This window comes from Aspergillus ibericus (genome assembly GCF_003184845.1).
Source record: "Aspergillus ibericus CBS 121593 unplaced genomic scaffold BO80scaffold_31, whole genome shotgun sequence".
Classification (NCBI taxonomy): domain Eukaryota; kingdom Fungi; phylum Ascomycota; class Eurotiomycetes; order Eurotiales; family Aspergillaceae; genus Aspergillus; species Aspergillus ibericus.
In genome coordinates this window covers 18,278-45,308 of record NW_020292129.1, presented here as the reverse complement: position 1 = coordinate 45,308, position 27,031 = coordinate 18,278, and the positions used below count along the sequence as shown (strand labels likewise).

The window sequence follows — 27,031 nt, the reverse complement described above, 5'->3', positions numbered from 1 at the left end:
GGTATTATTCATGGAAGCTTGGTGCATAACTGCAGGAGTTGGATGAAGATGTGATGGTCGATCCCCACGCTCGCTTAGTCACGGTACTGCCGTCTTTCACCGCCAACACAGCAATTCACTCGCTCAGCTGCACCGGCATGCTCCACAACTCCCAGCTAGCTTGAGCCACCACTATCCCGGATTTCAACGGGGAGCAATCTCTCATGCATGGGCTGGGATACTACTAGTAGTTCAATCTGGGTGCTTCTCCTTTGCTCAAGGCTATTATTTGCTCCTTTTATAGGGAGCCAATTCTTGAACTGGCCTCAGAGAGTTTCCTGCCTACATTAATCCATCTTACTGCCAGTCTTGTGTCACCGCCAGCCTGACCAACCTATGCCGTAGTACTAACCGGACATTTTCCATAACAAGCCAGGAGGTTCAGAAAAGCTTTTGGGAGGATGCATCTAGATTTAAGTCGTCGTGGTGTGCTTGTTTTACTTGAAGATGTGTTACAACCTTGATGAGCTAATCCGTAGACACCCCGCTGACTCAGCGCATTTCGCCATTTTGAGTTCATTGCCTAATCGGGCATCAATGAGGTTATCTCGGCGCGGAGTGGAGCTCGGCATGTTTGTTCCCGACCCCCGGATCGGATGCAGCAGTGCCGCCGGGCCATCCACTCCGGGCTCCCCTCCAGGCTCCCCTCTGAGCTGTAGGGGTCCGACTCTCCGTCATCCGGTGGTTTCATCCGCCTCCCGGGCTAAGAGAAGACTCCCGCTAAGCCAACGCCGTGGCGCTTATCCACTTAGCCCTTTCTGCTATCACCAGCATACTTCGTGTGTTCTTTGATCATTGTCATTCGCTCATCCTTCTCGACGGGTTGTCTGGACATGCCTGCACAAGCGGATGCCCGCCCCCGCCAGCGACGCCGTCGGGTTTGTACCGCCTGCGATGCCTGCCATCGGAGAAAAGTGGGTGGTTCATCCTGCGTATAGTAGCCCCCGTCTAATGCTACTTAGATCCAATGCGATACGGTACAACCTAGATGCAATTGGTGCTCCCATCACGATACCCCGTGTACCTATTCCCGCTACCACCGAGTCAAGACTGCAAAGTGTGTTCTATCATTGTCCTATTCAAGAGTGCGTTCTAATGAGAAATAGGGCTGGGAGTGCGCACCTTGTTAGGCCTAGCGCCGGGTCTCCAACCCAATCTTCAAGAAGTACTGGCCCTTGGTCTGATGATCAAACCGCTACTGATCGTGAAGCTCCAATTTCAGCAGGCAATTCTGCCCAAGGCATTGACTCGTCTTCAGAAACCCCATCATCGGATCTGGGCGGCCACGGACCGCAGGCGTTTCGCCCCGTTTTCAGAATGAACCACATTAGTACCTTCAATGGATTGCCATTTTTCTCACCAGGCGGACAGCAATGGATTGAGAAGCAGACCGGCATAAGGATCAATCTGCAAGAGTATTACGCCTCGGGCCCACCGTGGCAGGTCCAACCCAGGTTTAAAGCACAGCCCAAACAGGGTCAAACGGAGGGACGAAGAACCATGAGCCTACCCACGAGGTCCCTGTTGTATCAATTCTTGCACGCAGCTGCATCCATCAAGTTTGCGCTAGCCACTTCGCTCGTCGACGAGGAATTGTTCGAGTGCACCATCAACGCGGCTTTTGATGGCCAACTCTCGCAGACCTCACCGGCACCGGTGAGTGCGCGAGCATGCATTCTGGCGTTTTCCGCTCTGGTGCTGGGGATGGTCCCGGACATGGTTCTTGCAGCGGATGGCGACAGTGATGACTACGCCCTGGCAGCGCTTGCGCTGTTACCGGAGGTGTTCGCGGAGTCGGTCACTGTGGATGGGCTCCAGGCGCTGTTAATGCTGGTGAGTTTGTGAAACCCATGCTCGACCGGCTCCTGACGGTTTCTTTTATTGCAGGCTATTCACTGCGCAGTGTCGTCGGGAGATCCATATACTCTCAACATGTTACTCTCGAGTGCGGCAAGATTTATCTTCCAGTTGGGAGGGAATCTCCATCCCTCCGCCACTGCGTTTCAATTGCCCTCGCGAGCAGATCTGCACGTGAGGAATCTGTTCTGGACCTGTTTTCTGGTCGACAAAGAATTCTGTCTGCAAACTGGTTCCCCTCCGTGCCTGGTGGATACTCACTGCGATCTGACCGTACCCGATGGGCTGCGTCATGCCGAAAGCCTTGATGAGGGGCCGTTGTGGTTTTCTGCCCTGGTGCGGTTAAGTGTTATACAAGGCCATATCTTCGACCGGCTATATTCCGCACGCGCTCTGCAACAAAACGACGCCGAACTTCTGAGCACTATCCGCACTCTGGATACGCAGTTGGAAGACTGGCGGTCCGCGCTCCCGGCTGCCATCCGGCCCGCTCTGTCCCCGTCCCCGCTCACGGGAAGTTCTTTGGTGGATAAGCACTCGGCGGTGCTCCAGGTGCAGTGGCATTACTGCATGATGGCCATTCACCAGGCCAGTTGTCGGTGTATTACGTGGATGGAAACTCGAGAGACCCATATCGATGGACTCAACTCCAGTTTGACCATCTCGGTGCAGGCTGCCCGTATGTTACTTCGAAAGTTTTGCGGCATGCACCTCCGATTCGAGCAAGATACGATGCGGTGAGTATCCAGCAGCATTTATCGCTTATGGCATTCGAGGACCATTATACTGATAAGGCTAAGGTTCTCCCTCTTTCATATCAGCTCGGCTGTGATCACCCTCTTCTGCAACGTCCTGCTTCGCCCCTTGAACCCGGACAGTCTGGATGATGTGGTGCTCATTGAAGGCCTGCCCCATCACTTTCAAAACTACGATCCCGGAACCACCATGGTGGAGCCATTTATCGAGTACTTGGGACATCTCGCGAGATGCGCCGTGGTGAAAGCCACTGCGTCGACTTGAGTCAGCCCCGCCTCGGGGGAGGAGCCGACGCCTCGCTCTGAATCCCGATAGGCCGGATCTGCCGACTTCGGGCTCCTGGCCCGTAACCCAATCTGGTGCCCGCTGGCCACCGACTATATGACATGACCCCGCCCTCCTGCTTTCATCAACATCATGGCCATGGAGCAAAAGCCTGACCATTCGGTCGCTGAAGCTTGGCGCTCGATGGATTTTCACGGTTTATCAGATGGCTGCCACCTGGACGACTCCCACGGGACACCACGAACATTTACCATCGTTGAACCCCCGGCGCAGCTGTCCACCGACACCAGCACCTTTCACATTCGGGATCCGGCCCTCCATGATGTTTTCCCTGACGGGGGTGCCCGGTCCTGGTTTGTGGTACTGGGGTCATTTTTTCTGTTGATGAGTAGCTACGGCATGATGAACTCGACAGGTGTTTTGCAGAGCTACTTTGCGAGCCACCAGCTCGCGGACTATTCGAGCAGTATCATCGGGTGGATTCCGGGGTTGTTTGTTTTCTGCGGCCTTAGTCTGAGTGCCCAGATCGGACCGTTATTTGATCGATACGGACCAACAGGTATCCTGATCGCAGGGACGGCGTGCTACGTGGCGGGCCTACTACTCATGGCGGAGTGTCGGCTCTACTGGCAATTCATCCTCGCCTTTGGCGTCCTCACAGGGACGGGAGCCGCACTGCTAAGCACGGCCGCCATGGCCGCCGTTCCCCACTGGTTCGACCGGCGTGTCGGTGCCGCCATGGGGACCGCGATGGCCGGTGCCGGACTCGGAGGCGTGGTATTCCCATGGGTACTCCGGACCGGCTTCACGAACCTCGGATTCAAATGGACGATCCGACTGGTGGCATTGATTGTGGCCATCATGTGCGCCCTGGGCATTGCATTTGTCCGATCGCGTCTGCCCCGAGGCCAAAGCAAACCGAGCATCAACCTGCGAGCATTCCAAGATTCTCGATTCACCTGGTTGACCATCGGAACATTCAGTAAATACCTTTCCCCCCCCCCCCCCCGGTACAACCCTACAAGGAATTATCCTAACAACCCAGGCTTGGAACTAGAAGTCTTCGCCTGTCTCGGCCTCTACCCGACCTACGCCGTGATGCAAGGCTTCAGCACCACCACCAGCATCATCCTCCTCTCGATTCTGAATGTGTAAAGCCCCTCCCATCAATCTCACAACCCCATCCCCAACCCACCCTAACAAGCCAAACCAGATTCTCCACCATCGGCCGCCTCATCGCCGGCACCATCGCCGACAAATACGGCCGCATCAACACGCAAGTCGGCCTCATCACTCTCGGCGCCTTTTCCATCTTCGCCATCTGGCTCCCGTTCGGCCATCGTCTCGTGGGATTGTACCTGTTCAGTGGGATCTACGGGATGGCGTCGGGGTCGTTTCTCAGTCTCGCGCCCGCGTGCATCGGACAGATTTCTCGGGCGAGTGAAGTCGGTGGACGGTTTGGGTTGTGTTATTTGGCTGTTAGTTTTGCGTAAGCCTCCCCCCCATCCCTTGCTCCTCCTCTATGCGTATTGTCAAGGAGGTAATTATAGGGGTGATATTTAATGATGGTTATGTCTGCAGGACGTTGATAAGTATCCCCATCGGCGGCGAAATGATCGAGACGGTGGGGACCCACGCCATGGTGGGGTTTCTGGGGGGGGTGTTGGTGGTGGCGATGGGGTTGTTTGGGATGGCACGGTGGTCGTGTTTGGGGTATCGGTGGCGGTGGCATGCTAAGATTTAATTCACATGAAGAGGGGAGGTGATGATGATGAGAGAATCCGAGTGAGAGGGGGAGAGAAGGAAAGGGTATCAGAGAACGACTTTGGCGTACATGAATCGCAAAATACATCGACACTATATATATATATATATATATCTGTCTGTCTGTCTGTCTGCAGTGATGTAATGGTTCAATACTACAAGCATGAAACCCTACTCGCCAAGGAGAGGGTGGGATGACTTAGAGACTACAGACTTTGATTCTCACTACAGACATCGATTCGACCTGGAAAGACCCGACCGAAATGATCTCGCAGCGATGAATGCCTCCAAGGTCTAAATGATATTAGACCCAAGGTAGGTAGAATCATCTCCAAAGAGGATAGGAGGGGGAAACTAAGTGATCTCCGTATATTTCTCGTATAGTCTAGGCATACTTCCACGCTAGTTTTAGGGTCAATCCTTGAAGTTATTCAAGATCTATGTAGATCTCGGGGTTTTGAGGACACTAGTTGCCCTAAATCGGAAGAGATATACTGTCTATACTCTGATATGGGGCTTCCTCGTACTACTAGCATATCTAGTTATAGGTCTCTAGCTACCATCTCTCACTCATGGATCTGTGCTTAGGAGGTGAGAGTCTTAATACTAGATCAGACGCACTACTTATAGCTCTACTACGTAGCCCATGGCTCTATAAGTAGAATAATCAATCAATCGAATCTATAATCACTCTCCCCGATGGTCCTAGACCACCTTGATACGATACATTATCCACAAGAAATTCGATTGTGACAACGAACTGAGATAGAGATTGAGATAGAGATAGGAATAGAGATAGAGGCAAGAAACAAAGAAATATCAACGATGACACGACAACAAGGAAAAAAAGATCAAGGAGCGAATCCAACAATCAAGAGCCGCCACACCTACCAAGAGACCGCTAGTTCCCCTGAATAATATCCTCCGCAATCTTCTCCGCCAACGCATCTACAACCAGTCAGTTACCAATCACATACCAGGGTGTAATGGAAGGGGGGGGGGGGGGGAAAGATAGGAACATACAAATCGTGGACATCGGATGTCCCGGGACCAAAATCGGGAAACTCGACGCATCCACCACCCTCAACCCACTCACCCCATAAACCCTCGCCTTGGAATCAATGACACTCAACGGATTCGTCTCATTGCCCATGGCACACGTACAACTGGCATGGAACACCGTATTCGTAGCCACTCTCAACCACGCGACAATCTCCTCATCGGTCTGCACGCTCGGACCGGGGAAATACTCCTCCCCGATGACGATGGACGAGAGGGCGGTGGTGTTCATGAGTTGGCGCGCGCGCTTGAACGCCGCGATGGAGACTTCCACGTCCGTGGGGTCGGTGAGCCAGTTGGGGTTCACGGCGGGGAGGTCCGCCGTGTCGGCGGAGGTGATTTCCACGGTGCCTCGGGAGAGAGGCGTGATGAGGGCTGAGGCGATGCTCACGTAGTTGTAGCTGTCTTGGGGCGCGTCTTGCACGAAGTTCTCTTGGTTGCCGAAGTAGCCGCCGATGTGGATGTATTCGACTTCGGGCCAGTCGGAGGGGTATTGCGCGAGGGCGGTTTGGGCGGTGCTGCTGAAGTTGGAGCGCAGGGAGGAGGGGATTTTTTCCCATGCTGATTGCAGGGTGGTTAGTGGGTGCGTAGAGAAGGGAATGGGATAGGGGGGATACCGATGATGTCGTTGCCCGGGTTGGTGAGGATGCCGGTGGGAGGTTGGCTGTTGTAGCCTTCAATCGCGGCAGCGAGATATTCGGGGAATTTCACGGACGAGCCGGTGACCAGGTTGACGCGGTACGCGGGGCCGAAGAGGATGTGATCCTGTGCGTGTGAGTGAGTGATTTTCTCCGGAGGGATATGACTTACCTGCATGTTCTGACCGACTCCAGGGCTATCGACCAGAACCGGAATATCATACTTCTCCAACAATGCCGAAGGACCAATACCAGAAACCATCAACAGCTGGGGCGACTGGAAAGCACCCGCAGAGACGACCACCTCGCGGGATGCAGAGAGGAAATATTCCTGGCCTGCCGAGACGACACGCACACCCGTAGCCTTCTTCGAAGAATCAAACAGGACCTGCTTGGCCAGGGTGGACTGGTAGATGATGAGGTTGAGGTTCTCCGCAATCGCCGGCTGCAGGTAGGCCGTCTCGGAGGTCTCACGCTGCTGGTTATCGGCCTGGATGGTGGCCAAACTGTAGGAGTATCCGATCAACCGACCACTGGTGAAGCCATCAATGGCTTTGGCCCCGAGCTCCTTCCAGCCCTTGGCGACCCAGGTAGCGAATGCACCGGCGTAGTTGGGGAAAGTCACGGATACCGGGCCCTCGGTGCCCATGGTATCCAGGTCGTAGGCCGGGGTGGAGTTGGCAAACCGGGTGGCATTATCAGGAGGGGTGAAGTGCATGTGTTTCTGGAAGTAGGGCAAGAAGTTCTCGTACGTGTAGCTGTCGTCGCCAACCATGTCGGCCCACATCTGGTAGGAGGCATTGGTGGCAATCTGATAAGTCATGTAGTTGCGTGCCGTGTTGCCGCCGAGGGTTTTACCGCGCGTGTAGTGCGTGGAGGCGTTGTTCAAACCCTATCTTCTTAGACCATGCTCTTCTATTGTATAAGGGGGGGCATACCGCTTGAGGAGTGGTCATGATATCCCAGTCGATCAGGCTGTTGGTATCGGTGGCTTCTTTGCCACACCAGTAGACATCATCACCGGGGACTTGAGTCAGGTTGCCATTGGAGATTTCACTAGAGAGTCAGCCAGTTCAGAGAGGAAAGCAAGGAAGAGAGATGTACTAGAAACTGCCCGCCTCAACCAGAGCAACCGAGTACCCTGCCTCAGCGAGACGGTAGGACAGACCCGCACCGGCATTACCCGCTCCCACCACGACATAATCATACGTCGCATTAGCGGGATATCCAAAAGACGAGCCAAGAGGCCGTGCGGTAGTCAAAAACGATTGAAGAAGCAGAGCTCCTGCAACCCGAAGAGAAAGAGAGGCCATTTCGATCACAGTTTGTTGCTCGCTTGTTGCTCGATGCTGCTCGATGCTGCTCGACTAATGCTCTTCTACCCCGGTGACTTCCCCCCTATATATACACCCGCCGCGTAAGACTTCAACCTGAAGGATCATGCTTCGGGGTAAGCAATCCTTCCTCTATCCAGACCTCATCCGTAGCCATCTACCATCCTTCTCACTCATCCCGTACCCGTATACTCTCTGTCTGACATGGGGCCAATTACCGACATCGGCACTGTTGGTGTCAATGATGCGCATAACTCCGAACCATGTGGACCATGTGGCCAGCCACGTGGTGCTGCAGTGCCAGTCTGCCAGGTACGGCAGAGCCCCATCGTGGACTAAGCGAGGTGTGTGAAAGTGAAGTGAAGTGAAGGGAGCAGTGGGGCTGTACAGTCATCATCCATCCCACCGGCATCATCCCGGCGGGAGTGGCGGGATGGGTGCCTGGTTGTCGCGGGCTCCCTCCCGGGGCTTCCCCTCCGGATGTCCTCCGTCCCGGGCGCGGGAGGGGAGGGAGGGTAGGCAGCGGATAGCGGACTCGGGTGGGGTGGGAGCATCCATCCCTTGGAACCCTAAGTGATGGTCCCCCATTCAGCTATACATTAGGCGTGTGCCGCCTGATTGGAAATGTGCACCTTTTTGCCTCTTTTCAATTTTCTTGAGGAAATGATTGATTTTCTTACCTCGGGGGAATTCACTCGTCGATACTCTTGATACTGTCCCCTTCTTACCCCATCTATACAAAACTCTTGTGTTTGCACCAAATGGACCTGCGCTCTTGCAGCTTTGAGGATCGGTCGCGAATAAATATGGACATTTCGCTGTCTCTTCCGGGATGACGATGTACACCATTCTTCATCTTTGGCTTGAGGACCAGTGATGCTATTGCCTGAGTCTCCGCTGAATTCATCAGTCTGCTCATTCCAATTGGGGCTGTCATCCATAGCTCGGATACATCAGACACCAAGGTCTGCTATACTGGATCAGTCTGCTCCTGGTCTTGCAGATCAAGGCGGTCAACAACGCGCGTCTCATCAATCTCACTGATCTCTCTCGACACCGTTTACACTCACATCCGAATTGAAGAGCAAACCACACGACAGCGGACAAGATCAATGGAACATACATAAATCGACATTCTTGTCTACAGTCTTATGGACATGATATACACGATAGACATCTCAACCAAAACCAGGACACCAAGGAGACCACACCAAAAAGAAAGAAAAGACAACCACCCAAGTCAAAAACGCCCGCTTCTTTTATCAATCTGAGCAACCCCACCAACACGGCCCTATGCATACCCCCCCAACGACTCCGCACTACTCAACTTCATCTTCACCTGTCTCTGCGACTTGAGCACCACATCCATAATATGACTCAGCGTTTCGGGCTGCACGTCCTCCAGCAGAAGATTATATTTCAGTGCCGCTACAGCATCGGGGCATTGTTGGGGGGTGGATCCACTGCCACTTCCACTGCCACTCACACTTGTACTAGATGAGACCGGTACAGCCTGCATCATCTCACTATCCTCCGGCATTTGCGACAGCGTAGGATCTGGATCTAGCCAGGTGTAATCATCGAGGGCGTAGAACATGGATGCATTCGGATCGGGGAGGCCGGGGGGTGTGGATGGGCTGGTGGTGGTGGTGGTGGATAATTGTGGGTCGAGAGGACCGAATGGGTAGGGGTCGGGCATGGAGGAGATCAGTTCAGGAAGGAGAGTCATGTCGATGTCGAGGTCTAGGTCTAGGTCTGGGTCGTAGTGCATTGTAGGGTCTGTGGGGGGGATTGTAAATGGGTCTGCGGGATGGTTCTGGTGAATGCCTTCGTCGGAGTCGGATTCATAGCCAGAGGTACTCTCCGGAGCGAGATTTCCATCCGGCGACGTAGATGAAGAATGTGGTTTTCCCAGCGCTCGTTTGCGTTGGACGATCATATACCTATCACCCACCGTTAGTTTCATTCACACCCTCTTCTTATATTTCAGCTCATGAAAAATGTTAGGAATCTCACCGATTCTTAAGATCTGTCGCCGACCTCCGCGGAAACTCCTTCTCACTAATGACCCTCCACACGCGTCCATACGTCCCCACCGCGCGAAGTAACCGCTCATCTTCTCCGTCCGTCCATCCATCATGAATGAGATTCGGATCGAGGAAATGATTCCATCGTTTGGCGCATTCTGATTCCCACCTATTAACACCATACCAGAAGTTTAGTAGGAGAGAAGAAAAGAGACTCACGATCCGCATGTCTCGTCTGTACTTCCTGCGCTACGAGCGTCCATCTACCCCCCAGCAATATCAGCACCCATCATCCACCAAGACCATAACAATAACAATAGAAAGGGGAAAATGGAATGGAAATTAGGAAGGGAAGGCATACGCAAACCCAAACTCCCCCACCGCTCTCCTCAACCTCTCATCCTCATCCCCACTCCACACCCCCTTATTCACGTTCCCTTCGAGCTTGCTCCATCGCTTCCGACAGTCTTTGTTCGTGCGCCGCGAGTCGAGCCGTGCGGCGATGGTCGTCCAGTCTTTGACGCTGCCGAGGGTGCTTACTTCATTCCTGTTAGCATTTATCTCGACCATACGAGCTGTTAATGGGGGTCGGAGTTGGAATGGATGAATTGATGAATAAGGGGGGAATGGGATACCCTGCACCATAACCTCCTCCCTGAGAATTTGATCTTCCTCGGCGGTCCAGTAGTTTCGGGTTCGGGAGTGCATGTTCATATTCGTACCCATCTTGACCTTCTGTATATCTTTTGTCTATACGTATGTTTAGTGATTTCTGCTCACTATCTCACGTCCGGTGCGAGATCCCCTTCCTACTCCCGGGTATATAAACAACCACGTCGTCAGCTTACACCCTTTTTCCATGCCATGCCATGTGGCCACCTGGTGATGGATTCATGGATCCTTAGGTCTGGTTCGGAGTCGGGGTTGGATGATCCTTCGTTTGTTTTACTTTGGGTCGTTCGGAGTAAGCTGATCCTGTAGGAGCTGAGGCTTGTGTCGTTCATTGGTGGAGTGAAGATGGGGAGAGGATTGGAGGCGATGGGAGTCGAGAACGTGTGGTCATGTGGTATTCCTGTCTGTGGCAGGATTGTATCGTTGACTTTGGTAGAGGTAGTGGTAGTGGTGATGACGTTGGATCCTTCGGATAGGGCTCGTTTATGGTAGAGAGATGTTCCGAAGCAAGAATCGAAGCGAAGCAGATTATATTAGGCCACTCTGGGCTGCAAGCCATCTAATTGCTATCCATCATCATCATAAGCCGTGAATACATACTCATAAACAACGCCATTACCAGTCTCCAACCAGGGAATAGAACGCACACTGCACAATCTTGTATCTCCACCTCTGCCCTGGCTATCTGTATCTGTCTGAGACCCGACAGATAACCAGGCAACCTATCTACTATTACTCCGTACTGCTCCGGTCTATCTACTACCCTACTCTACCCTTCCACTCCACTGCCTCTCCCTCTGCCAATCACACAGCATCAGTCTCACCCCTGATGCCTGGTATCAAGGGTGCTAGATCCGCTTCCACACCCATCCCACCTGCACCACCCGCGCCAGCAGGAAGAACGTACTCCCCACCAACATGGTAATCCCACAGAAGATCTGCAGATACAGGTAGCCCCCACCATCCCGGGTCACCAGCACACCCGCAATGGGGTTTCCGGTCAAGGCCGCCAAACTAATAATGAAAAAGTTCGACCCATTGCGGACCCCGATGCTGCGGATATCCTTGGTCACCTGGGCCACGATGGCCGGCACCATACTCACAAAGGTTCCACTGGTGAAGCCGAAGAACGCCGCAAACACCAGATTGGGTGCATTGGATTTGCCGGGGATCCACAGCGCCAGCACGAGAATGCTGGTCAGATACGTGGTCACGATCATCACGTTGAATCGGCCGAAGCGGTCGCCCAGCCAGCCGGGGAGAATCCGACCGAATACGCTGTCCGTGGTAAGCCAGGGCAAAAGAAAAAGAAGATGAATGCAAGGAACAGGGGAGGCTCACCTGCCAGCATTCAAAACGGACAGGAGATACTCCGACAACCCATGCGACATGCCGTAATGCTGCGCCTCCAGGATGATAAAGTTGGTCGGCAAAAACACGCCCCAGAAGAAGAAGAAGCTGCCCAGTGCCACACACAGAAACGGAAGTTCCTTGAACGGAAGCAGGAACTGGCTCAGCGCCACCGGCGTCGGCTTCGGGGGCAATCGAGACCGAATCGTCAGATTGCTAATGACCAACAGCCCCAGGAAGAGGAAGGCCACGGCGCGCATGGACCAGCCAAAGCCCACCCGCGGAATGAGACGCGCGATCATGATGCTAGGACGGTCAGCGAGATCGATACGAGGTGGCGCACACTTACGGGAGGATGACACCGGCCAGGGAGGATCCGGCGGCAATGATCCCAAACGCAAAGGCACGTTTCTTGAAGAACCAGGTGCCGATCGGGTTCAAACACCCGTAGAAGAGCGCACTCGCACCCAGGGCACTCAGGATGGCCTGGGCCAGGAAGAATTGGTAGTACTGGGACGCCAGACTCGTCATCATCAGTCCCAGCACGTGGCAGATGGTGCCGGCCAACAGCATGTGTCGCGGGCCATAGTTGTCAAAGAGCTTGCCAAACACCGGCGCTCCCAGGAACATCATGAACGTCTCGGTCGAGCTGATCCACGCCACGGTCGACGGAGAGTAGGACTTGAGCTGATTCTGTTCGTAGTAGTCTTGGAACACACCAATGCAATTGATCCAGCCCATGGAGGCAAACATGCAGCACCACGAGCCTAGCACCACCGTCCAGGCCCGCAACCCCCCATCCGGAAAGTCGGCCGGATTGGGGCCACTGGGCTTGGGGGCCGGAATGTCTTCGGACGACGTTTCATCCGGACGCGCGAGTTCCGAGGGTCCATGCTTCTCCAAATCGATGGTGGAGGAGGACGACGCCGAGGACGAGGCGGCAGCGGCAGCGGCAGCTTGCGGATGGCTGGGGACGGCGGAGTCTGCCATGCTGGAGACAGGCTTAAGAGCAAGCAAAGTTGAGGTTCGTCCCAAACAACGTTGAATCGTTCACAACGAGGCAAGAATTAGATAGCACTGACGGTCGTGGTTTCTTGGCTGTTCCGGGCTGTCGTCGCAGCCTTTATAGAACGGGTGTCACATACCTCGCTGGTCAAGACCCGAGTAGGCGCCCACTCCGGGCCCGACACAAGCATTCGCAATGGATCAACAGGGATCGATAAACTCGCGTGATTTAGTCTTCCCAGCCAATCCTCTGCCAGAGTTTGGGACGGTCCCTTGGGCATCCCACCGGGTTCGGGGCCCATCGTGATTGGTGCCTGGCCCATCTGTTGGCATCCCACCGGAAACCAACCCAACCGTATGGCGCAACCCCGACTCCGAACTGATGGACGCATGCCTTAAGAATGACACTCGGGGTCGGAGACAATCCAAAAGATGGCCTCCTCTCGCCCCCAGCTGCTCACTCAGTCGCTTCTTGTTGCCACCACCGTTGTCATCCTCGTCGTTGCCTTCCTTGGGCATTGGACCCCGCCGAATCCCTCCACTGCGATCACGACCACCATGGCCAGCGGCACGATGCGCGCCATCGTCATGCACGAGATTGGTGGCCCTGGGGTGCTCAAGCTCCAGACGGTCCCCAAACCCACCCCCACCGCCGGAGAAGTGCGCATCCGCGTCAAAGCCTTTGGACTCAACCGATCCGAACTCTACACCCGCCAAGGTCATTCGCCCGGGGTGACCTTCCCGCGGGTGCTCGGGATCGAGGCCGCCGGGCTGGTCGACGATGCCGCTCCGGAGTCCGGTTTCCAACCCGGGGAGGTGGTGGTCACCGCGATGGGCGGCATGGGACGCGCCTTTGATGGCGGATACGCCGAATACACGGTGGTGCCCGCGACGCAGGTGCGACGCGTCAACACCACCGCGGCCTTTGGGGCCGATCAGCCGGTGCCCTGGGACCTCCTGGGGGCGCTGCCCGAGCTCATGCAGACGGCGTGGGGATCGTTAGCCACCAGTCTGCAGCTGGAGGCCCGCGATCGCCTGCTCATTCGCGGCGGCACCACCAGCGTCGGTCTGGCCGCGGCAGCGCTTGCTCGCGCCCAGGGGGTGCCCGTCACGGTGACCACGCGAAACCCCGCGCGCGTCGAGTTTCTCCGGGGACTCGGCATTGACGATGTCATCATTGACGGCGGGGTGATCCTGTCCGAGGTCCAGAAACGGGGCCCGTTCAGCAAGATCCTCGAGCTGGTGGGTGTCACCACGTTGGAGGACTCCCTGCGCTGTGCCGCCCCGGGAGGGACTGTCTGCATGACGGGCATTGCCGGCAACAAATGGACCTTTGACCAATTCACGCCAATGGCCTCGATCCCAACGTCGGTCAAACTGACCACCTACGCCAGTAGTACGGAGGCTCTGCTGAAGACGCCTATCGAGGAGATCGCCCGCGATGTGGCCGCGGGGAAGATGCAGTTGCCCATCCGGACGTTTCCGTTCGAGGAGATTGTGGCGGCGCATCAATTGATGGAGGAGGGGGCCTTGGCCAAGATTGTGATGTTACTCTAGGTGCTCCAATGTGTATCTGCATCGTATGTAGTTGTAATCCTGAATCTTTTCAAGAACCACGTAGGTCAAAAAGGAGTATATCCCTCCTAGCCCCGGGCGTAGAAGGTAGAATATAGCATGTCTCCGCCATCCTCATTGACATGACCGGCTGAGGTCATATTCTGTCATCTTTATTCACGTAGACTAAAAGGACATATCCTTTAGCCACGGGAAAGATAGAATGACTCGGCCGTATGTAGATGCACTAGATAGTAGGTAGTGATGTAGTGATGTAGATGTAGTGATGTAGTGATACCTCTTCCGTGTACCAATATGTTGAAGTCAGACAGAAGGGATGTTCTGTCCTGGGGACTGGTATGGAAGGATCCATGTTCGTCCCCCCACGTGATATCTCGTCACGTGCAGTCACGGGGGAGGCAATGCCCTGCTTACTGTGGGATAAAGGATCGTCGACTGGTCAATCCGAGCCGATCACAGCCAAGGATGACCGTCAGGACCCGAGCCTGGAGTGTGCCCCGAGTGTCAGCAAAATGCCCAGACTCTGCCAAACACATGGCACATGGTGTCAGAAATTAGAATCATGCTCAGCCAGATCCTGCTAGGATCCCACCGGCACTACAGCCAAATGGCCAATGAAAGTCCAATGAATCCCCAGATGCTGCTATCGCCCCAGACAACAACATCAACTGTGGAGGCATCGCATCCTTCCGGACCGTACCCTGTGGGCTGAATACCCCGAGCCGCGCGGCTTATCTGGGATTGATCTTATCTCTTCATGGTTGGGAGTGCTGGCAGTCGCCCCGTTTTCTATAAAGCCGCCCATCATGCAGCAAACCCATGAGCTGGTCCGTCAACTTCAACACCGACCTCCAAGACACTACCTCCTCCCATCATGTCATTCAAGGCCCCATCCATGCTGGTCTTCGGACCCCAGTCCTCAACTCTCTCCCCCGAATGCCTGTCTCAGCTCCGAACCGTCCTGGGGCCCCAATCCACACCCCGCCTGCAGCCCCTCCGCGCCGCCGTCGAGAGTCTCTCCACGGTCTGGCCGGTGTTGGCCGCGTCCGATCGTTCCTTAGCCACCCTCCCGGGGCATGAATACATCCAGCAGCTGCGTGGCCTGCTATCGGCTGATCTCGACACAACGGTCGTTCGTGTGAGCGAACTCCCCAGCACCGTCGTCACGCCCTTGACGGTGCTGTTGCATCTCACCCAATATCTCCTCTACGTCGAATCTGGTTCAACCCACGGCGTCACATCTCACGCCCAAGTGCTCGACCGCGTCCGACAGCAAGGCGGCGTCCAAGGGTTCTGTACCGGTCTGTTGAGTGCGGTGGCGGTTGCTGGCAGCCGCGATGAGCACGAGTTCATCCGCTGGGCCAGCACAGCCCTGCGCCTGGCCATCGCCATTGGCGCCTGTGTCGATGCCGATGCGCAGGGCCACTCCCAGGAGGCCTCGTGCATCGTCGTCAAGTGGTCCACCGAGGAGGGCAAAGCACAGCTGCTCGAGTCTCTAGCCCAGACTGTGGGGGTATGTGCCTGATCCGGTCTGATTGATTCCTGTCTTGATCGACTTGCTAATTGACCCAGGCCTATATCTCCGTCTATCCCGATGGCAATGCGGCCACCGTCACCGTCCCCACCGAGGCCGTGGCCACCCTCACGCAGACCCTCCAGGCCCACAAACTGGTGGCCATTCCCCTCGACATGCGAGGCCGCTTTCACACCACCGAACATGAATCAATTGCGGGTCAATTGAAGCAGTTGTGTGCGACCACGCCGGAATTGCAGCTGCCTCGCGCGTCGGAGCTCCTGGTGTCGGTGCTCGGCAACCATGGACAAGTTCTTCCTTCGGATGCCTCTCTGCATGACCTTCTCATCGACGCCATTCTGGTCCAGACGTGCAACTGGCACAACACCGTGTCGACGGCCGCCGCCAATCTGACCGCCGATTCGGACCCCTCCCACATCATCCAATTCGGCACCATCGATTGCATTCCGCCCTCGGTGCTGCGGACGCATCCCCATGCCTCCGTGTACCGGATGCCCAAATCTCTCCTGGACATCAGCGGGACGGCAGACCCCTCCATCGCCGCGCAACCACCCCCGGCGGCGAACGCGGTGGCCATCGTGGGCATGGCCGGCCGCTTCCCCGGCGCGGACAATCTGGACGACTTCTGGTCGCTGCTCTGCGAGGGGTCCTCGCAATGTCAACAGATGCCCGAGGAGCGGTTCCGCCGACAGGGACTGACTCGCTTGCCGAAAGACAAGCTCGCCTTCTGGGGCAACTTTGTCTCCGACATCGACGCCTTCGACCACCGGTTCTTCCGCAAGTCCTCGCGCGAGGCCGCCAGCATGGACCCCCAGCAGCGGCTGTTCCTGCAGGTGGCGTACGAGGCGCTGGAATCGGCCGAGTACTTTGGCCGGCCCAGCGCGCCCTCGCAGGATGTGGGCTGCTACGTCGGCGTGTGCTCGTCGGATTACAATGACAACGTCGCCACGCATCCCCCCAACGCCTTCTCCAGTCTGGGCACCTTGCGGGCCTTCCTGACGGGCAAGATCAGTCATTACTTTGGCTGGACCGGCCCGTCCATCACCTACGACACGGCCTGCTCCTCCTCCGCCGTGGCCATCCATGCCGCCTGCAAAGCCATCCAGACGGGCGAGTGCTCCATGGCGGTGGCCGGCGGTGCCAGTCTGTACACCAGCCCCTTCTTCTACGAGAATCTCGCGGCCGCCTCGTTCCTGAGTCCCACGGGGCCCACAAAACCCTTCGATGCCAAGGGCGACGGCTACTGCCGGGGGGAAGGGGTGGCCTTGGTGGTGCTGAAGCCCCTCGCGCGGGCACAGGCCGATGGGGACCGGATTTTGGGAGTCATCGCCGCCACGGCCGTCAACCAGAATATCAACGACACCCCCATCACCGTGCCCCATGCCGAGTCGCAGGTGCAGCTATACCAGAAGGTCGCAGCCGAGGCGGGCATCCATCCCCACGATGTCACCTACGTGGAGGCCCACGGCACCGGCACGCCCGTCGGCGATCCCATCGAGATGGCCAGTATCCGCCGGGTGTTTGGCGGCGCCACGCGCACCACCCCCGTGCATGTGGCCTCCGTCAAGGGCAACATCGGCCATCTGGAGGGGGCTTCAGGCGTCGCCGCCTTGATTAAGTCGGTGCTGATGATGCGCCATCAGACGATCCCCGTGCAGGCCAACCACTCCCAGCTGAACCCCAAGATTCCCCCCTTGGAGCCGGACCATCTCGCCATTCCGCGCGCCACGCAGCCCTGGCCGGCCGCGCTGCCCATCGCCTGCATCAACAATTACGGTGCGGCCGGCAGTAACGCGGCCATGATTGTGCGGGCTGCCGGGGCCCCCCAGGGCGCCGAGCAGATCCGGGTGCTGCCCAAGTATCCCATCTATCTGGCGGCCAATTCGGCGGCCAGTCTGCAAGCCTATGGGGCCTCCTTGGGGAAGAGCATCCAGCAGTGGAGCCGGCAATACGGGGAGCGCGACCTCCTGGCCAGTGTGGCCTTCCACCTGGCGCAGCAGCAGAATAAATCCCTGCCCGTGCGCACCGTCGGCGCCGTGTCCTCCCTGGCCGAGTTGACCCAGTTGCTCCACGATCCGCAGCCGCAACCGCGCGCGTCGTCGGGCCCGCCGAAACGCGTGCTGGTCTTTGGCGGCCAAACCAGCCAGCAGGTCGGCCTGAGTCGGGCGGTCTTCGAGGCGTCACGCCCCCTGCGCCGTCATCTGGACGCCTGCGATGCCGCCCTCCGGGCTCTCAATCTCGGCAGCATCTACCCGGCCATCTTCGACCCCCAGCCCATCGCCGACCTGGTCCGGCTGCACGCCTGCTTCTTTGCGATGCAGTACGCCGGGGCGCAGGCCTGGATCGACAGCCATGTGCGTCCCGACGCCGTCCTCGGCCACAGCTTCGGCCAGCTGACGGCGCTCTGCGTCGCCGGGGTCTTGTCCCTGGAAGATGGGCTGCGGCTGGTCACCGGCCGCGCGGCCTTGATGGGCAGTCACTGGGGCCCCGAGGGCGGCTCGATGATCTCCCTGCAAGCGTCCGCGGACGTGGTGGCCGACATCATCGCGGCCGTCGACGCCCCGCTGGAGATCGCCTGCTACAACGGCCCCCAGAGCCATGTCGTGGTGGGCGCCGCGGCCGACATCGACCGCGTGGAGGCGCGGCTGCAGCAAGATGCGTCGCGCATCAAGTACAAGCGCCTGGCCGTCACCCATGGCTTCCACTCGCGCTTCACCGAGTCGCTGCTCCCGGGGCTCACGGAACTGGCGCAGACGCTCACCTTCCGCGCGCCCACGATCCCCCTCGAGACCTGCTCCGAGCACAGCAGCTGGGCCAGCATCACGGCCGCACACATCGCGGAGCACACCCGCACGCCCGTCTACTTTGCCCCCGCGGTGCGTCGCGTGGAAGCCCGGTTGGGCCCCTGCGTCTGGCTGGAAGCCGGCTCGGGCTCGGGGGTCACCGGCATGGTGCGCACGGCGCTGGCGGATGCCTCGCAACATGTCTGCCAGGCCGTCGACCTGCGCGAGGCCGCGGGCCTGTCCAGTCTGGCCGACACCACCCGGACCCTGTGGACCGCCGGACTCGAGGTGGCCTTCTGGCCGTTTGACCGGCACGACCGCCGCCATTATGCCGACCTGCTCCTCCCCCCGTATCAATTCGAGAAGAACCGCCACTGGCTGGACTGGCAGCCCGCCGCGCCCGCCCCGGTGGCCGCCCCGGCGGCCGTGGAGACGGTGCCCGCCGAGCCCGTGCTGCTGTCCCTGGTCCGCCAGCGGGATGCCGAGGCCGAGTTCGCCGTCGACCCGCGCAGCGAGCAGTACCGGTCCCTGGTGGAGGGCCACGCGGTGCTGGCGCAGCCGCTGTGTCCGGCGCCCTTGTACGTCGACCTGGCCGCCCAAGCCGCCCTCGTGCTCGCGGGGGACGCCCGCGGCGAACCCCGGATCGAGAATCTGGAGATCCAGGCGCCCCTGGGGGCCGGCGATCGTCGCATCCAGCTCGAGCTGCGGCGCCTCGACCCGGGCACGCCCGTGTGGAGCTTCGCCGTGTCCAGCCATCGGCCGGCCACCCCGGCCAGCAAGGACCGCCACGCCACGGGCACGGTGCGTCTCCAGCAGGACGCCACCAGCCTGGCGGACGAGTACGCGCGCTTCGAGACCCTGCTGGGCCCGGAGCGCTACGCGCGCATTCCCCAGGACCCGCACGCCGAGGCCCTCCAGGGCGCGCAGGTCTACAAGGCCTTTGGCAAGGTGGTCACCTACCGGGCCTACTACAAGGGCGTGCGCAGCGTCCATGCCCGGGGGCAGGAAGTCGTCGGCCGCGTGCAGCTGCCGCCGCTGGCGCTGCCCGCGCCCGCCCATGCCGCCCCCTTTGCCCTCAACCCGCGCGCGGTGGATAATTTCATCCAGGTCTCCGGCCTGCACGTCAACTGCCTCACCGAGCTGCCCGACAATGAGGTCTACGTCTGCACCAAGGTGGATTGCGTGCAGGCCCGCGGGCCGCTGGCGGCGGACGGCACCTGGCTCGTCTACTCCAGCTATCGCTCGGTGAGTGACAAGCAGCTCGTCAATGATATCTACGTCTGCGACGCGGCCACCCAGTCCCTGGTGCTGTTCGTGCTGGGAGCGCGATTCACCCGGGTGCAGATCTCCAGTCTGGCCCGCGTGCTGTCCCGCGCCAATGATCGTGCGGCCGCGACCGCGTCCGCGCCCTCGCGGCCGGTCTCATCCCCCTCGGCCTCCCTCCCGCCCCCATCCCCCCGGCCGACCGTGCGGAGCCCGCCGCGGCGGAAGCAGCGGACCCCCGCCCCGGCCTTGGCGCGCGATCTGGGCGCGGAGCTGCGGGCCCTGCTGGAACGGGTGGCGGAAGTGCCCGCGGCGGAGATCGCGGACCAGGCGAGTTTCGACGACCTGGGCATCGATTCCCTCATGGTCACCGAGGTGCTGAGTGAGATCAACACCGCCTTTGCCGTGTCCATCTCCATGGACGAGTTCGCCACCATGACGGACATCCGGGCCATCGTGGTCGCGCTGCAGCGGATGCTCGGCGGGTCCGCCTCGGGGTCGGGCTCCGCCACGCCCTCGGACACGGACTCGGAAGACGACATCTTCGATGCCACGCAGTCGTTGACCCCCGCGCCCAGCTCCGGGGCCAGCACGCCCCCGGCCGTGGAGGAATCCCCCAAGGGCGGCAAGGTCATCGCCCAGCTGGGCCGGCTGTTGGCGACCCATCTGGAATGTCCGGAGCCCATTGCCCCGGGGGCCAATCTGGCCAGTCTGGGCTTGGATTCGTTGCTCTGCATGGAACTGGCGGCCGATATCAAGCAGGATCTGGGAGCGGATGTCGACATGGCCCGCCTCGACCAGCAGTCCACCTTCCAGGATCTGATTTTCCTGGTCCACGAGGCGCTGCCGGAGGCTCCCGCCTACTTTGGGTCCGCCCCGGGCCTCCCCCTCCAACCCGTCGCGACGGATCTGCAGGCCCGGCTGGCCCCGGTCGCGGGGGCCAGTGCCGCGGATGTGCCCTTGGTGGGCGCCCAAGCCGCCTTTGAACGCATCCGCGGCGACTACGACCAGCATGCGCAACAGTCCGGGTTCGCCGGCTTCTGGACGAGCGTCTATCCCACCCAGGCGCGACTGGTGCTGGGCTACACCGTCGAGGCCTTTGCCCAGTTAGGGTGCGATCTGGCCCAACTCCCAGTGGGCGCGAGTCTGCCCGCTATCTCCTACCTGCCCAAGCACGAGCCCCTGGTGCAGCAGCTCTACCGCATCCTGCAGGACGGACAGCTCGTGGCCACCGATGGGTCGACGCGGGTGCGCACCGACCGTCCGGTTGATGCCACCCCGTCCACGACCATCCTCGAGCAGCTCCAGCGCCGCGCACCCCAACACGCCATGGAGCATCAACTGCTGCATCTGACCGGCTCGCGGCTCGCGGACTGTCTGACCGGCGCGGCCGATCCCCTGGATATCCTCTTCCGGTCCAAGGAAAACCGCAGCGTGCTGGAGGCCGTCTACGCCAAGGGCCCCATGTACGAGGCCATCTCGGGCCAGCTGTGCAGCTTCATCGATCAGGCCTTCTCCGCCTCCGCCGCGTCCGCCACCCCCGCAACCCCCTTTGAGATCCTCGAACTCGGCGCCGGCACCGGCGGCACAACCCGGTATGTCGTCGAACTGCTCGAACGCCGGGGCATCCCCTTCCGCTACACCTTCAGCGACCTCTCCGGCTCGCTGGTGGCCGCCGCCCGCCGCAAGTTCGGCGCGCAACACCCCGCCATGCAATTCCAAGTCGTCGACATCGAAAAGATCCCCGAGGCCGCCATGCAGGGTCGCTTCCACGCCATCATCTCGACCAACTGCATCCACGCCACGCGCGACCTGGAACTCTCCACCCGCCACATCCGCCAGATGCTCCGGCCCGACGGCTTCGTCTCCCTCGTCGAGTTCACCCGCAACATGTTCTGGTTCGATCTCGTCTTCGGCCTCCTCGAGGGCTGGTGGTTGTTCTCCGATGGTCGGCCCCACGTGCTCGCCTCCGAATGGTTCTGGGACGCCAGTATGCGTCGCGCGGGATACCAGCACGTCACTTGGACGACGGGGGCCTCGCTGGAATCCCGCACCCTCCGGATCATCACGGGCTTTAATGCGCCCCCGGCGGATCCGTCGTACGTGCCTCAGCGCGGCGCCCAGGATGCCGACACCACCCTCGAAGTCGTCCGCTACAAGCACGTCGACGGCCTGTCCCTCTTCGCCGACATTCACTATCCCCCGTCCTTCACCTCCACCCCGCGCCCCATCGGTAGGCCCCATCCCTCCCTCCCGCATCCCCATCCTTGGCTCCCAGCTAACCCATCCAGCCCTCATGATCCACGGCGGCGGCCACGTCATGCTCACCCGACGGGACATCCGCCCCAAACAAACCCCCCTCCTGCACGCCATGGGCTTCCTCCCCATCTCCATCGACTACCGCCTCTGTCCGGAATCCCCCATCCGCACCGGCCCCATGACCGACGTCTGCGACGCCCTGCACTGGACGCGCACGATCCTCCCCCCCCTCCCCCTCCTCTGCCCGACCCTCCCCATCGACCCCACCCGCGTCGCCGTCCTCGGCTGGTCCACGGGCGGCCACCTCGCCATGACCACCGCCTTCACGACCCTCCACCGCGGCCTCACGCCCCCGACCGCCATCGCCGCCTTCTACTGTCCCACCGACTATGAAGATCCCTGCTGGCAGGCCCCGAATTATCCCGAGAATAGTCGCGCGTTGGCGACCGCCGCCCAGACGAACGGGTACGATCTCCTCGAGGGGGTGCAACCCCGTCCGATCACGGGGTATCAAGTGCCCCCCAAGCAACGCGCCGTGGGCGGGTGGATGGCGCCCGAGGATCCCCGCTCGCGCATCGTGCTGCATATGAATTGGACGGGACAATGCCTCCCGGTTCTCCTGCGGGGATTGCCCGCCCCCGGGGCCGCGCTCTCCGCGGAACAGAAACAAGCCCTCCTGGACCAGCCGCAACCCACCGTGCAGGAAATCCAGTCGATTAGTCCGTATGCCCAGATCCGACAGGGACAATATACCACGCCGACGGTGGTGGTGCACGGGACGGAGGATGATTTGATTCCGTGGGGTCAGAGTCAGCGGACGGTGGAGGCGTTGCAGCAGCAAGGGGTGCGGGCGGAGTTGGTGTTGGTGCAGGATAAGATCCATCTGTTTGATTTGTATCCCGATGTCGATGGGGTGGGGGGGGTGGCGGTGCGGAAGGCGTATGAGTTTTTGGGGCGGGAGGTGTTTGGGAGCGTTTAGGGGGGATCCAGTGGGATTGTATGTTGTGTTTATCTTTGCATGGGTTGGTGTTTGGGTATATTTCTGTGGATGTTTATCAATTGAAGAGTTTACTTTTGAGGTACAGTGCAGACAGCGTAGGGATAAACGGTACGAGTCTAATACCTATCAACGACAATTGTGTACTACACTACCTCCACCAGAACCAGATAGATAAGCAGGCTTTGATCAATACGATAATGCAGACTAGTATTTCATGGTTGGTTGATGCAGGTCCGAACCCTACGACATAGTATATATATCGGACCACCACTTAGTCCTCCGGAGTATCTGTGGGAAACACCACCATCAACCAACAAATACCATCATTTATATACATATTGATACCAGGTGAGATCTCGATCCTAAACCCGACCCAACTAACGATGCCACTACATATAGTAGTAACCCTAGCTTGACCAGCCACCCATTCGAATCCGAGTTGATTCCTAGAAACCGACATTCATTACCTACTACGACTGGATCTTCCATACTCCCGACCTAACACATACTTTCCAGAATACACAATTACACATACCCACATCACCTCAATAAACAAACAATGCTATAGACGACTACCTACCCTCACCCCCACCACCAAAAAAGTAAAAAGGTATCTCCCCGACTGGGAGTCGAACCCAGGTCTCCCGCGCTTGTTCCTATACAGGAAATGACAAGCGGAAATCATGACCGTTAGACCATCGAGGATTTATACCTTTTCATTCAAGATTTCGCTACATAGACACAAGACATGGAATCCCGTTTTCATATACCAGTGGGTCTGGGTCGGACCCGATCACTCAGTAAACATGAACATGGTTCCAATTTCAAGTACTCCGCAGGCACTATCGCGATAGCCGAACTCGGTCGAAGGGATCGTTACATTGCTCGTGCTTTGGTTTGGGTTCTTGGTTACATTAGATTCTTGATAAGAGAAAGTAATCTAATTGGTGTGTATAATTCCGTAGAAGGATGATGTAGACTATTGGACGGAGTACACAGTAGTAGTATCTCCTCTGTATCTAGTATCTAGTGGTGTCGTGTTCCTTTACCTGGTAATTGGTAAGGAACTGTTCCTCGGGTTGATCTATTCGGGATCATGTAATCTGATTGCTATATTCAAGTAAGATATGATCGATACCCTCCTATGGTGGTGAGGAAAGATGGTAGGTAGTGATTGGCTTTGGGGAAAGAGTACAGTAGATTTATAAATTTGAATAAGGGGTCAGAAGGTATAATCCTCGATGGTCTAACGGTCATGATTTCCGCTTGTCATATCCTGTATAGGAACAAGCGCGGGAGACCTGGGTTCGACTCCCAGTCGGGGAGATTACTTTTTTTAGTGACTGAGGGTGGTGATGGTAAGGTTGGGTTGAGAATCAGCTGAATTACAGCGAATGGATGATCAAACTATGTTCAAGACAAGCCTCCCAGAGTCTAAAGCATACAAATCATTAGACAGCCAGCTGAACTAATTGTCCGTCTTCTCATTGACCGCCTCTTTCACTTGGGCTTTCTTGGCCTGCAGCAACGAGCTGATATAAGCCAACGACTCCTGCGACAGCACCAAACTCGTCGTGATAATCGCCTTGCCGCTCGCCACCATCCCGTCGCCCCCGCATTTCTTGTACTCGGACCCATACGTATCATACACATGGCCCTTCAGATCATACACAAACCGCACGGGAAACGAGACCCCATCGCGGATCGTTCCTTTCAGCGTGTCCGTATCCTCTTTGATGAAGGGAAACGTCGAATCGACCTTGCTCAGACCCTTGTCTCCAAGGGTGTCCGCCTGCGCGACATACGGCGCCACATAGCCGTACGGCTTGGAGAAGTACGGCAGAAATGGCTTGGCCAAGCGAGTATAGCCTTGATCCGCATATTCCAGCGACTTGGCGCCGTACTTGTTGGTCTTGAAGGAGTGGATGGAGTCGGAGACAATCGGATAGGACGTCAAATGCTAAGAGATCAGCGCCCGTCCAGCGATCGACAGCAAGCATGAACTCACGTCAAGGAATTGAGAGTGGACGGCGTCCCCGTTGACAGAGTTCTCACCCATCGTTCCGTTTTCTGCGTGAGGCATATGTTCAACTAGATGATTAGCCTGGATAGTAAAAGGCGGACGCTAACCTTACTGGATGATGAGGGTGATTGAATCCTAGAAAAAGAGAGCGAGAACTTGGGTGAGACGTCAATAAAATAATGAGCGTGGAACGACACATGAGATGGAGGAATGAGACTTACCGATGCGAGGATCGGAAGGAGCAGTGGATGGACCGGAAGGAGGTGAACCGTAGTTAAATTTAAGGTAGGTTCAGTTGAGAGGGGAACACGCCATCAGTCGATCCATGAGGCTTGAGTGATTTGATTTATCTATTTTATTTTTTCTGGTGTATTTTCTTTATTCTGATTTATCAAGAATTTTCATTTGCCCGCTGCGACTCGCAGGCAGCGGTGACAGCATGTGATAGCGGGCCGACGATGAACAACTCGCTTGGGGCTGGAGGGGCAGCCGTTGGTTCCAGGAGGTATTAGACCTCGTCGTACCGAGTTAGTTGTTGCGTGCTCAATCCGGCGGCTTCATCGTCATTATCATTTCACCCGCAGGGCCTGGAACCGACCCAAGATTGAAGACTAGGATCCTGCGTCGCATTCCGCGCCCTCAGGGATGGCCCGCATCCGAATCGCAGAGCAGGCCAGACCGGACAGGTCGAGTTCAGACCCCTCGGAACGCATTGGTATCGACAAGCCACCCGCACCTTGCCGACAGGAGATCCTTAGTCATGGAGTTACTGGCCATGATGGTATGCTTTTTGTCGTCGATAACGGCGGCAACGGTTGCGTGTCGGGGTGGCAAGAATCCAGTCGACAAACAAATGGCCGGTATTGGACAGGAAATTGCAGCGGACAATGATGGAATCCGGAGTTGCGAACAGGCGCTGAAAGGTTGGATGGGCTGATAGCATGTGATTGCGGGTCGGTCGCCTCGTTCACCTGGCTTTGCTCGGCGGCCGCCGGTCGGATTCGTTCTTTCATTGATAATTAGATGGGTGCATGTGGTATCCCACGATGTGAGCCTAATGCTTTCTACGCCGGAGGACTAATCTCAGGCTCCAATACCTCATGGTGAGCTTGCAGAGTATAATCCCTCGTCCCGATAAGACGGAACTTGGCCGTGGTCGGTCCCGCATCCTTATCAGGCATACTACCATGTACCGTCACAAGCAAGCCTGCCGCAAACAACCCAACGACCGGCTGGAGGATGAACCTCGACCAGACGGACTACATCCTCTTTCTTTGTACCAGACGGGTAACCGCTGTCGTTGATCCCTGCGGAGGGGCAAGCATCGCGCCTGGACCTCATCATTTCCCTCTGACCCGTGCATGCACGATCAATGTCTTAGGCTCTTAATCCATCCAACCTGCTCCGTACATTCTGGGTTAGTGTAGTTTGATCCACCCGTCAGTCTCGGCGCTAATAACGCCAGTGGCAGTCCTGCAGTGCACTCTTCCACGACAACTTCAAGCAAACTACGGAGAATGTACGGAGAATGTCCCCCATGTGGTCATATCCAGGGAAGACCTCCAGCTAGATCCTTTAGTGCTGACTATCTGCGTCGTACTTCTGCTCATCGGCCTGGGCACCATCCAAGTTGTCAGATTGTCCTTGGAATGCAGGTAGTTCAACGCTAGTATACCCGGAGGCATTTCATAATCCCGGATCCTGGTCGACCTTGACATAATTGGAGCGTAATGCGCTGTCGTTGTGCTTACTCCAATTCCAGTTTGGTGAAGTTCCGCGGCGAATGCACGTTTGTCTCTGACGCCCGG

General features: G+C 57.7%; 8 protein-coding genes and 2 non-coding genes across 10 annotated transcripts; 5 read left to right on the top strand and 5 right to left on the bottom strand.

Annotated features, from left to right (window-relative positions):
• The first annotated feature begins 719 nt into the window (after positions 1 to 719).
• BO80DRAFT_142403 (uncharacterized protein) lies at positions 720 to 3,029 on the top strand. The gene is made up of 5 exons (XM_025713705.1): positions 720 to 953; positions 1,002 to 1,096; positions 1,146 to 1,872; positions 1,927 to 2,633; positions 2,697 to 3,029. The coding sequence occupies exons 1-5, from the start codon at positions 873 to 875 to the stop codon at positions 2,914 to 2,916; spliced, it is 1,830 nt and encodes a 609-aa protein (XP_025573318.1). The 5' UTR covers positions 720 to 872; the 3' UTR covers positions 2,917 to 3,029.
• Positions 3,030 to 3,069: 40 nt separating this feature from the next.
• On the top strand, positions 3,070 to 4,681 carry BO80DRAFT_360207 (monocarboxylate permease; the record flags this gene model as incomplete). Its single annotated transcript, XM_025715958.1, has 4 exons — positions 3,070 to 3,919; positions 3,983 to 4,088; positions 4,151 to 4,426; positions 4,519 to 4,681. 4 exons carry the CDS (start codon positions 3,070 to 3,072, stop codon positions 4,679 to 4,681), a joined length of 1,395 nt encoding a protein of 464 aa, XP_025573317.1.
• Positions 4,682 to 5,450: 769 nt separating this feature from the next.
• Positions 5,451 to 8,053, bottom strand: BO80DRAFT_411074 (GMC family oxidoreductase). Its single transcript, XM_025717954.1, has 6 exons — positions 7,503 to 8,053; positions 7,337 to 7,454; positions 6,571 to 7,290; positions 6,378 to 6,525; positions 5,725 to 6,321; positions 5,451 to 5,649 (listed from the first exon to the last, which is right to left on the bottom strand). Exons 1-6 carry the CDS (start codon positions 7,709 to 7,711, stop codon positions 5,603 to 5,605), a joined length of 1,839 nt encoding a protein of 612 aa, XP_025573316.1. The 5' UTR covers positions 7,712 to 8,053; the 3' UTR covers positions 5,451 to 5,602.
• Positions 8,054 to 9,023: 970 nt separating this feature from the next.
• On the bottom strand, positions 9,024 to 10,485 carry BO80DRAFT_446818 (uncharacterized protein; the record flags this gene model as incomplete). The annotated part of the gene is made up of 5 exons (XM_025721570.1): positions 9,024 to 9,675; positions 9,749 to 9,917; positions 9,979 to 10,022; positions 10,121 to 10,298; positions 10,395 to 10,485. 5 exons carry the CDS (start codon positions 10,483 to 10,485, stop codon positions 9,024 to 9,026), a joined length of 1,134 nt encoding a protein of 377 aa, XP_025573315.1.
• A 476-nt stretch (positions 10,486 to 10,961) lies between these two features.
• BO80DRAFT_386065 (putative MFS monocarboxylate transporter (Mct)) lies at positions 10,962 to 12,939 on the bottom strand. Its single transcript, XM_025717008.1, has 3 exons — positions 12,131 to 12,939; positions 11,773 to 12,087; positions 10,962 to 11,709 (listed from the first exon to the last, which is right to left on the bottom strand). The coding sequence occupies exons 1-3, from the start codon at positions 12,769 to 12,771 to the stop codon at positions 11,280 to 11,282; spliced, it is 1,386 nt and encodes a 461-aa protein (XP_025573314.1). The 5' UTR covers positions 12,772 to 12,939; the 3' UTR covers positions 10,962 to 11,279.
• A 239-nt stretch (positions 12,940 to 13,178) lies between these two features.
• Positions 13,179 to 14,402, top strand: BO80DRAFT_426796 (putative zinc-binding oxidoreductase). Its single transcript, XM_025719856.1, has one exon. It carries the CDS (start codon positions 13,219 to 13,221, stop codon positions 14,341 to 14,343), a length of 1,125 nt encoding a protein of 374 aa, XP_025573313.1. The 5' UTR covers positions 13,179 to 13,218; the 3' UTR covers positions 14,344 to 14,402.
• An 810-nt stretch (positions 14,403 to 15,212) lies between these two features.
• BO80DRAFT_411067 (uncharacterized protein) lies at positions 15,213 to 23,179 on the top strand (the record flags this gene model as incomplete). The annotated part of the gene is made up of 3 exons (XM_025717953.1): positions 15,213 to 15,874; positions 15,934 to 22,174; positions 22,233 to 23,179. The coding sequence occupies exons 1-3, from the start codon at positions 15,236 to 15,238 to the stop codon at positions 23,177 to 23,179; spliced, it is 7,827 nt and encodes a 2,608-aa protein (XP_025573312.1). The 5' UTR covers positions 15,213 to 15,235.
• A 635-nt stretch (positions 23,180 to 23,814) lies between these two features.
• On the bottom strand, positions 23,815 to 23,905 carry BO80DRAFT_t215. Its single transcript has one exon. It is a non-coding gene; the product is annotated as a tRNA-Asp (tRNA).
• A 530-nt stretch (positions 23,906 to 24,435) lies between these two features.
• On the top strand, positions 24,436 to 24,526 carry BO80DRAFT_t217. Its single transcript has one exon. It is a non-coding gene; the product is annotated as a tRNA-Asp (tRNA).
• A 142-nt stretch (positions 24,527 to 24,668) lies between these two features.
• BO80DRAFT_360251 (putative pathogenesis associated protein Cap20) lies at positions 24,669 to 25,283 on the bottom strand (the record flags this gene model as incomplete). Its single annotated transcript, XM_025715960.1, has 2 exons — positions 24,669 to 25,160; positions 25,209 to 25,283. The coding sequence occupies 2 exons, from the start codon at positions 25,281 to 25,283 to the stop codon at positions 24,669 to 24,671; spliced, it is 567 nt and encodes a 188-aa protein (XP_025573311.1).
• Between the last annotated feature and the right edge of the window lie 1,748 nt (positions 25,284 to 27,031).

Bases quoted from the DNA above. Each gene is read 5' to 3' on its own strand.
- BO80DRAFT_142403 (XM_025713705.1), top strand. From the start codon at position 873: ATGCCTGCACAAGCGGATGCCCGCCCCCGCCAGCGACGCCGTCGGGTT. The intron at 1,097-1,145 runs GTGTGTTCTATC...AATGAGAAATAG, and splicing joins CACCGAGTCAAGACTGCAAA to GGCTGGGAGTGCGCACCTTG. The intron at 1,873-1,926 runs GTGAGTTTGTGA...CTTTTATTGCAG, and splicing joins TCCAGGCGCTGTTAATGCTG to GCTATTCACTGCGCAGTGTC.
- BO80DRAFT_426796 (XM_025719856.1), top strand. From the start codon at position 13,219: ATGGCCTCCTCTCGCCCCCAGCTGCTCACTCAGTCGCTTCTTGTTGCC.
- BO80DRAFT_386065 (XM_025717008.1), bottom strand. From the start codon at position 12,771: ATGGCAGACTCCGCCGTCCCCAGCCATCCGCAAGCTGCCGCTGCCGCT. The intron at 12,088-12,130 runs GTAAGTGTGCGC...TGACCGTCCTAG, and splicing joins CTGGCCGGTGTCATCCTCCC to CATCATGATCGCGCGTCTCA. The intron at 11,710-11,772 runs GTGAGCCTCCCC...TACCACGGACAG, and splicing joins TCCGTTTTGAATGCTGGCAG to CGTATTCGGTCGGATTCTCC.
- BO80DRAFT_411074 (XM_025717954.1), bottom strand. From the start codon at position 7,711: ATGGCCTCTCTTTCTCTTCGGGTTGCAGGAGCTCTGCTTCTTCAATCG. The intron at 7,455-7,502 runs GTACATCTCTCT...CTGACTCTCTAG, and splicing joins GTTGAGGCGGGCAGTTTCTA to TGAAATCTCCAATGGCAACC. The intron at 7,291-7,336 runs GTATGCCCCCCC...CTAAGAAGATAG, and splicing joins TCATGACCACTCCTCAAGCG to GGTTTGAACAACGCCTCCAC.